Here is a 12,840-nt window from a genome sequence, read left to right as displayed (position 1 = left end):
CTGGGTACGTTTATCCCTCACACAGTTTCTTATAACTACATTAAAATGAACTGATGTGCAATCATAAATTCATCAAAAGGTTTCAGGAAAAAGCTGTGTATTTTGGTTGAGAGGTCATTCACGTCAATTCATTAATTTTTAATGAGTTGTTAGCAAAGTCTAGAGTCTCGTAGCCAGTGCACAGCAGCTCAATTGAAGTGTCAAATTCAACAAAAAAACTGTCTAAAAGTAAAAAAAAATGAATGGATTGATATCAATAATATTAATGTGCATTCATTCAGTCATTCATTGTCTGTAACCGCTTGTCCTCGTAAGGGTTGTGGGGGGGCTGAAGCCAATCCCCGCTGTAATTGGGCGGAAGGCGAGGTACACCCTGGACAGGTCGCCAGACTATTGCAGGGCCGACACATATAGACAGACAACCTTTCACGCTCACAGTCACACCTAAGGGCGATTTAGAGTAACCAATCAACCTGAGCTGCATGTCTTTGGACTGTGGCAGGAAGCCGGAGACCCCAGAGAGAACCCACGCAGACACGGGGAGAACATGCAAACTCCACACAGAAGGGCCCCCGCCCACGGACTGAACCCCGTTCAAACCCAGGTTTTGAACCAGATACCCTCTTGCTGTGAGGCATCAGTACTAACCATGACGTCACCGTACCGCCCTATTAATGTTCAATATGCCCCAAATCTATGACAGTATATGTAATTTTATAGCATGATAGCAGTTGCTTGATATCCTGCTACGCTCTGTTTCCGTCTTGGCTGCCATCGGTATCTGTTATTCGTCATACTTATTTGACTTATTCTTATTCTTAACCTTGCGCCAAAACTTTACACCGCTACTTGTCCTATAGCTTTGCTCCTTCCGGAGGAGGGGCCACAAGTTGCCCTTGCAGCCAATTAAAGATGCCAGTTAATAATTAATGGTCCACCTGTGGGCCATCCGGGCGCCAACAAGAGACATCAGATGAAAATTATCTTTGAGCTATATCCATTGTAATACTTTTATTGTACAGTGTCCCTGTTTTAAAAGAACCAATAAATAATTGAAATTAAATAAAAGTGTCATCCAAAGTTAGTCTTTATAGGACAATTTCTGTTCGCAGAGAACGGCTTTTAAACCCACTCTTCTGTAAATGAGCAGATTTGTATCTGTAATATCTAATGCTTGGTAGGATATTTAACAACACTTTCATGTTTGGTATTGTCTGGCTTGTGGTCCCCATGACCATTATCTGTAAGATGCAAATAGGTCCCTCTGTTAACAGTTTCCGTCTGACTGAGCCAGAGGACAACCCGGCAGAACAGTGATGCTACATATTTACTTCAGGAATGGACCTCATTTGGACACTGCTAAAGGTTACTGAGTATCTGTCAGTGTAATTGGTCCTCTGCGACTGCAGAGAGGCACGCTACGCCACATTCATTCGTTTCAATTCCCAGTCCCCCAACCTAACATACAGTATAATCCTCTCCCATCGTACCCTGTTCTCCAACTCTTGCTTTCTCCTTCACTGTTTTTCATTGTCTCCAAACTCTCATTAAAGAGAACTACCCAGTACTCAGCGGAGAAGGAGAAAGGCACTCTGCAGGTAGTTATTTGGGATATACTTCAGTGTGATTTCAGAGGTGTCATTGACTCAGAGTGAAGGGCAATGCAGTGTTGCTTCTTTTTGACTTCAGCTTTTTTTTTTTTTTTTTTTTACATTTTTGCGACTCAGAAAAACAGCAAAATATTTTTTTCCTTGCTTGTCTCATTTTATTTTGCTCTTTTTTGAATAAGAAGCCACTTATGATCAGCTCCAAAGTCAGTCTCATCCGTCAGTAACATAATGCATGGTGTATTGTGGTCAGCACTCTGGTTGGGTTTTGTGGCTGAGCATGCTACCTGTACAAGTGCTGTTAGCAGTGGAACAGCCTTTTAGACTACTGAAGAACCTTTGAAAAGACACTCGAGCATGAATGATACTTAAAGAACCACAGGATTTTGTTGCTTCCCCATGAGATCGTGTGAGAACGATCACATGACTGGCTTCCTCTGATTATCTTAACAGTATCTTGTAGTTTCTGATGTGCCATTATTTTCTAATTCTGTAATGTGTGCATGTTTGAGATTAGAGAGGACGTCTGTGATGCACCCACACTTCAAATCGGTTTGGATTTTACGACTCCAGGAGCCAGATGCATTAGATTCAACACTAAAACTGTTTACCCACAAACACAGAAATTTGTGAACCCATATGAAGCTGCACATAAGCATGGTTTGGCGTCATAAATTTCAATCATTGTAAAACTGGGTGCACATACACAAACCTCATGTCCACTCCCACATTTAAATGGATGTAGAAATGCCCCGAACATCTGTTTGCATGTTGATACTCGTGCCCAAAGAAGTGCTGTTTCACTGAATGTGTTGCATCACGAGGTTCTTTAGTGGTGTCTTGGCAGCTGTGGATGTTTGTAGTGTCTGCACCACTAACAGCTAAAATACACGGGGCATGGACGTGACATGTCACATAGGTGGAGCAGCGTTTTTTTATCTGCTCACAAGCCCTTTTACTCAGAGGTTGCACTATAGGGCTGCTACAATGTCTCTCCCGCATGCCTCCTTTGCATTTTTGTACAGAACCAAACAACAGTGGAGTCATTCTGCTGCAGTGTGTGATTATACTGTACATTGCATTGAGGCTCTGTGGAACCAAAAGAGGCATGATGGGTGTGACGTGTACAAAACAGTGTCGGCCTCTAGTGTGACATAAAACACAAGCTTTCTGAATAGCAACAATGGCACTGACGTGTCAATAACAATCATTTATTGGGGCTGTTATATGACGGCCTATCTTGTCCTCTGCTCAGAGGGTAAGGAGGTCTTGAATATTATTGTTTTCCCAGTTTGCAGACCTTAACAGCCACTGTTTTTCTTCTTGAGTTAACCGCTAAGTGTCAACAACTACATTTTGAATCTCCAGTGGTGGGTTGTGTGCAAAACGCGTCTTTGAAACGTCACACTCACTCCATCCATGGTCACACGTTTATGGCTTTACATTTTACACAGACCTTGTTTTGGGCTGTTACCTCCTTTCTGGGCTCAGAGGCGAAATAATTACATTCTCCCTTTTCACAATCATACGCTGTATACAGAATAACGAGGGGGCATAGCAGCGCATTATTTCCGCTTTGAACAGGCATTGTTAATGTGGCTACAGACTCGCTACGTGTGGCTCCTGCCAGCTTCATTGTGTGTGTATTGAGTTTTAACAAGTGATAATATAGTTGATAATGGAGGGTTTGGAAGCATACAGGTTTCTCTTAACCTCCAAACACATTTCAGGCAAGAATATGTTTTTTGCTTTAAGCCCTGCTTTCCTGACACAACCTCAGAGTACGGGAGTGATTGACAGTCTGTTTGTGCTGCTTAAAGCATAATTACATTTGAAAAAACTCAACAGTAATGAAATTTGTGTAACTGCTCACATTGAGGTCTCTCTCTTTCTCTCTCTCTCCCATACACGCACGCACATGCAAACACATGCACGCGTGCACACACACACACACTCAGAAACATGTACTTTACAAGTTCTTCTCTCCATGGTGATACAAAGTGTGGTCTGGCAGAGAGGCATTGCACTATTATGGACAAACACATACTCCAATAAACTGAAGTCTTTTCTCAGCTCTTCCATCACTAAGCTGTTGAAGGCAATATCTGTCACATCATTTTTTATTGTTTGCTGAGATGTTGCTTTTGTGCATTTCGTTTTGTATTACATTAAGCCCTTCAGAGGAAATTCCACATTGCCTGAGCTGTCCAAGGATTTGACAGCTAGGCAAAGTCTTTCATGGTCCCTTTAAAGTTATGAAGAAAAATCCAAACAAGAAAGACTCAACACCATGGTGATTGCAACGAGTTAAATCCTGAAGCATTTGTAATTTTTCGTAGGTATTTAGTTGAGATAGTTTTCCAGAAAGACATGCAAATACTCCACAGGAACAAAGTCTAGGTTTCCGACTGCACAAACCTCCCAAACAGCAGTTAACATCTGGCTTTTTTATTTAATGGGAATGGTTACAACTGACATTCACTCCTGGGTTAAATGATCTGCAGTAGTCACAGGTATTTACGGACTCCAGCTTCAATCGGCAGCAATTGAAATACGAAAAATGGGCGGACGCACTAATTTAGGCCCCTTTGCCACCAAGAAACATTAACAGGCTGTCACAAAATACCTCCAGTATCCGTTCAAGTAGCAGTCGCACATTGTTCAAATAAAGTCTGTGCACAGTTTGAAATAGAGTTTGAATAAGTAAGTGATATAAAAAAGAAGTAACCACTGTAACTTTTTCAAGTGTTTGCTAACAGGGTTTTTGGCCTGTCTGTGAAGCCAGAAAATGGGCGTTTAAATGCTTATATGCCCCTCTGTATCATTCTGTGTCCCCTCTCTAAATTCTGAGTTTTTTGTGGGTCCATGAATGCAGAGCAGGCAGAGCTCTCCATAAGTTCCTCTTTTCCTCAGCGGCAGTTTGTGACTTGCAGGGTGGATAATTGATCTGTTGACTTGTTTAGAGCCAATCAGATCCATGGATAAGAGAAACAGCTGTATGCCAACTTTTAAATTGTGCAATGAACGGTTAAGTTACACTGTCGATGCACCTGCAGCTCTTCCCTTTCCCTTCTACCTATCCTCTTTCTCTCTGTCTACTACTTTTTTCAGTTGAGTTGTTAAATTCAGACTGAATTGAGGTCTCTTCTAACATGGTTGCAATGCAGACTGCTTTGTAGAGACTTCAGGCGAAAGTTCACCATTAGCACATTCCTTTCATCAAGCTTCAGCTCTGGTACAGCATCTCTACTTTTTGATTCAAAAGAATACAAACCAAAGGTCTTGAACTTTGTGTTGTGTAATGAGAAAATCAATGCCAGTGTTAAATGTTCCGCGGAAGTTTTATTTTTCCTTTTTATCTCAGTGTTTGATTAAAAGTTTAAAGCCAGCGATCCTTGCAACATCTCATAAGCTGTAGTGTACTGGTGAAATTCTTCATAATTGCTGTAATCTCTACTATTAATTTTATTAGCAGTGATTAAAAGGGGACCTATTATGCTCATTTAAAGTTTCTACTAGAACATGTTTACATGCTTTATTCTTGGATAAAGACAAAATAAGACCACAGAATGTCATCAATGCCAAACCACGCAGGACTTTTGCTCTAAGGGATTACTTATGCAAATGTTTTTGTCATTATTTACAAACTTTAGCCACATTCAATGTGAACAGTCTTCATTGTAACATTATACAGTATATATATGACAGAAAATATAGAAAAGCATAAAGGTCTCATTTAAAAACTTTTATTGACCACTGATTGTTTGACATTGAGCCTTATTCATGTTTTCTTTGCTCTTTCTGCAGCACCAAATGTATCGGTGAGACTCTCTCGTCACTTCACACAGTGGGCGTTATGTTGACCCTAATCTAAACCCCTCAGCATCCCTACCTTTCCCTCCCATCTCCCCTCCCCACACCCTTTCCCGTCTCCATCATGACCAGTCTGAAGCGTTCTCAGACAGAGCGTTCGGTCGGGGGCTCGGTGCCGGCTTCTGATGAGTTCTACACCCGCCGCCTGCGACTGCCCAATGGAGGTGCACCACCTCCCCGCAGTGAGAGTGCCCACATCTCCTCCTCCTCTACCACCGGCACGAACCCTGGCGTCCCCAAGATGGGGGTTCGGGCTCGTGTGGCCGACTGGCCCCCGAGGAAAGATGGGGGAGGAGGGGGTGTTTGGCATATTACCGTGGAAACGGACTCACCAAGCTCTACCAACACCACCAGTTCTTCCGGATCAGGAAGTGGAGACAGAGAAAGACTTGGAGGCGGTGGAGGAGGAGAAAGAGGAGGAGGGAGTGGTGGTAGTGGTAGCGGTGGCAGTGGAGGCGGAGGGGTGTCAGCCGTCACAGCCCACAGCAATCTGTCAGCCAAGCTGGGCCACCTGATAAGCCCACAGGACTCGTCCATGCTGCGCAACATCCACAACACACTAAAGAGCAAAATGCAGAGCAAGGGAAAGGACAATCGCTTCCTGTCACCAGACGGCTATCTGGGCTCACCTCGCAAAGGCATGAGGCGCATCCGCCAGCGCAGTAACAGCGATATAACTATCAGTGAGCTGGATGTGGATGGCAATGAGGGCTGGTCCTTCTCCGGGTGGACACCCATGCACCGCGAGTATGGCAGCACTTCATCCATAGATAAACATGGGGTGTCAGGAGAGAGCTTCTTTGATATGCTAAAGGGATACCAGTCCGCTGAGGCCCCTGATCAGAGAAGCCCAGCTCCAGAGAAGCTAACGGAGCTACTCACTGTTGCCCCAACAAAACAGGCTGCCCTGGACCTGCCAGACGGACCTTTGGGTCCAGCCAGAGGTAGTCCTGCCAGTCGGCTGAAGGAGCGAGAGAAGCACTTGAAGAGGAGGTCAAAGTCAGAGACAGGTGGAGAGTCAATATTTCGTAAGCTGCGCAGTGTAAAGGTGGAGGGTGACACATCGAGGGCTGGCTCAGATGCTGAAGATGGGGGTAAAGGCGATGAGAGTGGCCCACCTCCCAAACCGTGGGCGTGCCAAAAAGGCTTTGCGCATTTTGATGTCCAATCTCTACTCTTTGACCTCAATGAAGTAATTCATAGTCGGCAATCTGGGTCCAAACGCAAGAACACCACTACCGGTGCCTCGGCTGCTGCTGCTGCCTCTGCTTCGGCCACATCGTCCCTCTCCTCCAATCAGAGTGGACTGTACGGGTCACCCTGCGGATCACAAGAGGAGCTGAGCAAGGAGGGGACAGGAGGACACAGCACCAACCCTGCTTTGGACCCTGGTGATGACAAGAGCAATGACCTGGTGCTCAGCTGCCCGTGTTTCAGGAATGAGATTGGTGGAGAGGGTGAGAGGAACATCTCTCCGGCTAAGCAGGTAGGTTTTCTTGCAGGAGCAGGATGATTAGATTTTTATAAAACATGTGTCTTCTAAAAATGGATATTTAACAGAATTCCTTAAAAGATAAGTCTGTGGAGCTCTTTGATTTTAATCTTACAACTGCAGTCTGCAACATTAATTCCTGAATTGTCTGGACAGTTTGAAAACACCAATGATTGAAAAGATCTTAGAAGTTGATAGCGGCATGTTGAAGATGCACTTCAGATTAAATGTAACAGTATGTTTGTCAGTTTATGTGCTTTACTTTTCCTTGTCTTCCATCCCCCAGCAGGGCAGCATAGGAAGTGGTGGGAGCTCCAGTAATTCTTCTGGCAGTACAGAGGAAGGACCTTTGGATGCTACACTCACAACTCATTTTACCAACGCTGGTGTGGCTGTGTTGGAGGCCCCCAAAGACGGGCCGAGCCAACATGCTGACAGGTCCAAACGATACATTGTAGAACATGTTGACCTCGGCACCTATTACTACCGAAAGTACTTCTACCTCAGAGGTAAGCAAAAGAGGGTTTTGTGGGCTTTTTAGATTCATTGCTCTTAAATTTTAATTGCTTTTTCTCCCTGTCAGGTGTGGTAGTTTTCTGTTGTCAACTGCATACTTCATATAGAATTGCAGTTGACTTTAAGGAAAAATAACAGCTTGAAATAGTAAAAAGAGGCAGCAGCTGCATTGCTTTATTGGGGGAGTGCTTTTGCAGTTAGGTGGTTGTCAGGATGCTTGCTGCGTGGCGATGTGAAAGCATCCATTGACCAGTAGAGTTGAGCTTAAAATGGGAAAAGTGGCAAAGCTGTCCTTTAATTTTCCAAGTTTACTTCCTTTCTGTGATTTCCTCTCTTTCACACCATCCCTTTCTGTCCATCCCTGCCTATAATCCCATTCCTCCTCACCTCCAGAGCACTGGAACTATCTGGGCGTAGATGAGAACCTGGGCCCAGTGGCAGTGAGTCTAAGGAGGGAGAAGTTGGATGAACACAAGGAGCACGGCCAGCAGTACAACTACAGAGTCATCTTCAGAACGAGCGAGGTACGTTGAAATGGACACATGACTTTATACTCTGGTTTATATTGTATTTTATTTGCTTGATTTGTTGATTTTGCGGTATATAATTTGTTTTTAATTGATTCGGGCATCCACCAGGATGTACTATATTTGTAGCTGTTCCCTCTGGAGCCACAAATGTTCATGGTAACAAATGTGTAATTTAGTGCACTCTGTACTGAGTGATGTCACTGAGAGGCTCATATATTTAAATTGTGTAGGAGTGAACGTATAGGATCAGCGCACAGCTTATTGAAAAACCCAGTTGGAGGGAGACATTGTAAAAGCTTCATCTCAGTGTTGTCAGATAAGGCTCAAGACCTTATACGATGCCGCCTCCGTTCCTTAACACCACCTCAAATGATTGCATGTCTGATTTAATTTGTAATGTATTGTCCCAATTGTTCATTCACGATACTGCATCTGCGGTTCGCAGTGATAGGACATCTCGTGAATCCCTCTGGGCTTTGCTGCCATCCCATCCTATAGACACACTAGAGCCACAGATCCATGTCCTCATTCTCCGAGCTGAACGCCCACCTACCATCTTTGTCAGCCTTCATCTGTGAAGGACTGAGTGCTGCCATTTCACAGCTAAACGAGACTAAAATAGCGCCAAAGGTATTTGAGCGGGGAAGGGAAAGCATTGCTCTTGTATTAAAGAGCACCATGAGTAATAGCCCTTCCAATCTCTTGGGATGACGCACGACCTACAGTGCTGTGTTTTCCCCTATTTTCCTCCCTTCTCTTGACTCCCTCTCTCCTCTCTAATTGCTATTTTCAGAATAGAAAGCTTGGCAGGTGTAGATATTTATGTGTGTGTCCGTGTGGGAGTGAGTGGGATGCTCTGATGTTGAAGAGACAACTCCGATGTCCACAGAGGACAACTATTGTCCTCTCTTCAGTGAAAGTTCCTCTCCTAAAACCTGAGGGTGTGGGCACCAACCTTGAGCCTAACGAACACTATGTGGAGACACACAAACACTATAAGTGACTCTTAAGAGCCATGGGACCACTCAGGATATCCAGCTGTGTTTATTTGTCCATGATGGATATTCAGGTCTTGGTCCTTCTACAGTCCTCCTGATTTATTCATGGATGTCCTTCTCGAGTTTGTTTTAGCCTCAAGCCCTTAGAGTCTTCATAGTGGAAACTACAGCAGCAAAACCTGCATGTTTTTGTTTTCTCACTCTGCCAGACTGTTTGTTTTCCCTGCACCAGCAGAGAGCATGGTCTGGCAGAATCAATTTTAAGCCCTGATTTTGCAGAAAAATATTGATGTCATGACGCCCATGATGCATCGATGGCCATGATGATCGTTTGAATAGTGCACTCTTAAGCTTTTGATTTGAATTTGATTACACAAGCTTTAAGGCGCATATCACGCTTCCTTGCAGTTTTCCAAACATAGACTTTGCAGTGTTTTACTAAGTTTTGCTTTTGTTGCCAGCTCTAGGAGGGATTTTGAAATAACCAGTGTTGTAAGAGCACTTTCACTTAAGTAAAAGTAGTAATACTACAGTATAGGAATGAGGGATGCACAATAATATTGATTCTTCATCTTTATCTGCAGATAACAGCTTTGAAAAAAAAATATTGGCATTAACCTGAAATTAGCATTTGTGCTGATATGATGGGCCAATACGATGGTGCTTTAATTTTCATTCATTCAACCTTTATTTAAATCTTGAGGAATCATTGAGATATAGGCTGCAGAAAAACTAAAAAGCTTTTTTTCGAAGTTCAGTATTTGTCCAGGGAGCATTGAGCATTAAGCAGTCACTTGAACGTGTAGAACAATTACTATGTGACCCTTTCCAAAAAGTGCTATGGTATGGTGTCATGTTGCCTGTTAAGACTTTATAAATGAAAAGAAACCAATGCATATCTCTTCTGACAGATAAAGATGCCCATTATGCAACTTTTATTAGTTAAAATAAGTCAATAAGTTTGCCCTGTTTTTTTTTTTTGTTTTTTTTAAAAATTTTATTATTGTCAGGATTGTCTCAGGGAGAGTATCATCCAAGCCTTTTTAAGTGGGATGACGTTTACAGTTTTGTTTAAAAATGTTTACTGAGCTACGGCTACCCAACGGGATCGCTTGCGCTGTGCAATGCTTTCGCTCTGGGTTGGGGGGACGCAAAAAATGCGACATGAAGATGCCTCAAGGTGTAAATGTTAAAATTTAAATATGGTATATTTAATGTATTATGCTTAGTTGGAACCCAACTTATTTCAATAATTTAGCAGTGATTAAATGCGTTCTTTAAATCCAAACTCAAGTCATCAGTGGTTGCATTTTCTATTTTCTTTCCCCTCTCTCTCTGCTCGTGCTGTCTCCAGCTGAATACCTTGAGGGGCTCCATCCTGGAAGATGCAGTACCTTCCACATCCAAACATGGTCTAGCTCGAGGCCTCCCCCTGAAAGAGGTGCTGGAGTACCTGGTGCCGGAGCTAAACGTGCACTGCCTGCGCCTGGCACTCAACACACCTAAAGTCACTGAGCAGCTAATGAAGCTGGACGAGCAGGGGGTAAGGAGACACAGAGAGAAAACTGAGTTGGGTTGGGTGACTTTAATTTGTTATTTTGATTGCTCATATAAGAGGATTGTTTCTTGTTTTACTGCTATCCATTTAATAAAAAGGCAGTGTTACTTCCTATTGTCATTATCATTCCTCATGACATTATGCTGTACTATGCACAGCGAATTATTTTCATTATGTGCTTTATGAATCATTGTATGTGTAGGCGTTATTTTTCCCAAAGGGGGATGTCTCATTGTGAAGCAGAATTATTTATTATTAATTTGTTATTTTAGCTTAATTTATCCATTCGCTCCCACAGACTATTATGTGGGATTAAAGTGTAGAAACTCCCACACATATCAGCCCACACACACACACACACACAAACACACACACCTCGACCTTAAAAAGGGGAAAAAATACAAAACAAGCTCTTTGATACTCATGCTCCCTGATGCAATCATCAAAAGCTGAACCTCTGAAAATGCCAACATGATTTCTCTGGAAAATGGCACTGTGATCACTGCAGAACAACCCAAGGTGGTTATTCTTAAAATGCCAACATGAGTTCTCCCTAAAATGTCAACATGGTTACTCCGACATGATTTCCACACAGTAATATACATATGTGTGTCTCCCTTTTTTTATTGCAACGATCTCGTTTCTCTCTGCAGTTGAGTTTCCAGCGGAAAGTAGGGGTGATGTACTGCATGGCGGGCCAGAGCAGCGAGGAGGAGATGTACAACAATGAATCAGCAGGACCTGCACTGGAAGAGTTCCTTCATCTGCTGGGAGAGAGGGTCAGACTCAAAGGCTTCACCAAGTACCGTGCCCAGCTGGACACCAAGAGTATGTACATGCACAGAAATTACAAGTTGGTTGTGCTACACCAGGGATGTCCAAATTCTGTTGGATGGGGCCGAGATAAGATAATGTAAAAATGCCTGGGGACCAACTGCTTCTTGCATCATCGGCGTTATCAAAACAAAAAAAAGTCACATACAGATGACACAAAAACAACTGTCTTATCTTTAACCCTTTAAAACCTGATAAATTGGCTTATTTTCTTATGAAAACATGGGAAAAGGGCAATGAGCAACTTCTGAAGAAATTGCCCAAAAATTAGCAAAAAAAAATTTAAAAAGTACAAGAAATACAATAAGGTAACAATAACCTAACAAAAGTTTAAAAAGGCAAAAAAAAGTACTTACTTAGTAAATAATTATAATTCTGTAGAATCATTAAAAAAATATAATTATCATAACTGTAACTATAGTTTTTGGATGTCTCTTTCCATATCTTTTTAAAAACTACTACTCATTTTTTGTAATTAATGCTCTTGCTTCGTTGCCTCGTTTCCCATGTTTTCAAAAGGAAACAAACCAATTTGCTCAGGTTTCAGAGGTTTTATTACTTGTGAAGGCATCTGAATACAGCACAAGAAAAGTGATGTTGATCCAGGTTTCCAACGGTTAAGTGAAAAAGTATTGAATTTTCCACCACTCTTGAAAGCACCATCCCTTGCCTTGGCCATGTCTGCTACCTTGCAGGAAATATCTGGCGTAAGGTCGTTTGCTTGTTTACAATCTGTTTATGAAAACACATTTGTGTCACCTACACAGTTCCTGCCTGGTGTGTCTAGAAACAGTATGATTGTCCTGCCATCGTGAGGTGAATAACAATAAATGCAAAGTCATCTTGCTTGATTAACCAATATTGTAGTTATCATATGGTACATATTACAAGCCAAGCTGAGGGCTGTGTAGAATCAGTGTGAGGGCCACAATTGGTCCCTGGGCTGGACTTTGGGCATAATTGTTTTTCACTAACACAAGAGTCAGTCCTGCACATCCAATGTTTGAGATTAGATCGGGACATCCTTAGTTTTGAATATATATTGTTTTAGCTATTTAAAATTTGTTCATGAAAATCCTAAAACAAATCAAATGTTACGAGAAATAAGTTCTTTGTGTTAGTAATTTATAACTAGTGCTGTGCTGTATAATTGCTGAATTGCCGCTGGTACCATGTGATACTCACTGACGTACGCAGCTAATTGGCGACACGAACATCTAACGTGCAAATAAAGTTAGTAGTAGTAGTTACTAGTAGTTTGCTTATCTACAAATGCCCAGGAAGTGTGTGTGTGTAATAATTTACGTCTTTCACATACAAATATAATACGTGGCTCAAGAGAGATGCGGACACCAGTCATGCTGGATAGAGGCTCTGCACCAAGACACTGAATGTTTTGGTACAGAGCCTCCAAAGAGCAGAGCAGTTGTGT

At 42.5% G+C, this 12,840-nt stretch overlaps 1 protein-coding gene across 3 annotated transcripts in view; it reads left to right on the top strand.

Annotated features, from left to right (window-relative positions):
* Nucleotides 1-12,840, top strand: part of sipa1l1 (signal-induced proliferation-associated 1 like 1) — a 111,687-nt gene that overhangs the window by 58,645 nt on the left and 40,202 nt on the right. For all 3 annotated transcript variants that reach the window (XM_088089213.1, XM_088089212.1, XM_088089214.1), the window contains exons 4-8: nt 5,415-6,966; nt 7,259-7,481; nt 7,882-8,012; nt 10,371-10,559; nt 11,228-11,402. In XM_088089213.1, coding sequence (XP_087945339.1) covers nt 5,545-6,966; nt 7,259-7,481; nt 7,882-8,012; nt 10,371-10,559; nt 11,228-11,402 — 2,140 coding nt within the window. In that variant the 5' untranslated portion in view covers nt 5,415-5,544. The remainder of the gene's footprint in view (nt 1-5,414; nt 6,967-7,258; nt 7,482-7,881; nt 8,013-10,370; nt 10,560-11,227; nt 11,403-12,840) is intronic.

The sequence above is a fragment of the Plectropomus leopardus genome, chromosome 16, assembly GCF_026936395.1.
Source record: "Plectropomus leopardus strain MGB_pleo_1.0 chromosome 16, ASM2693639v1, whole genome shotgun sequence".
NCBI classification, from domain to species: domain Eukaryota; kingdom Metazoa; phylum Chordata; class Actinopteri; order Perciformes; family Serranidae; genus Plectropomus; species Plectropomus leopardus.
This window is presented reverse-complemented; position numbering and strand designations above follow the sequence as displayed.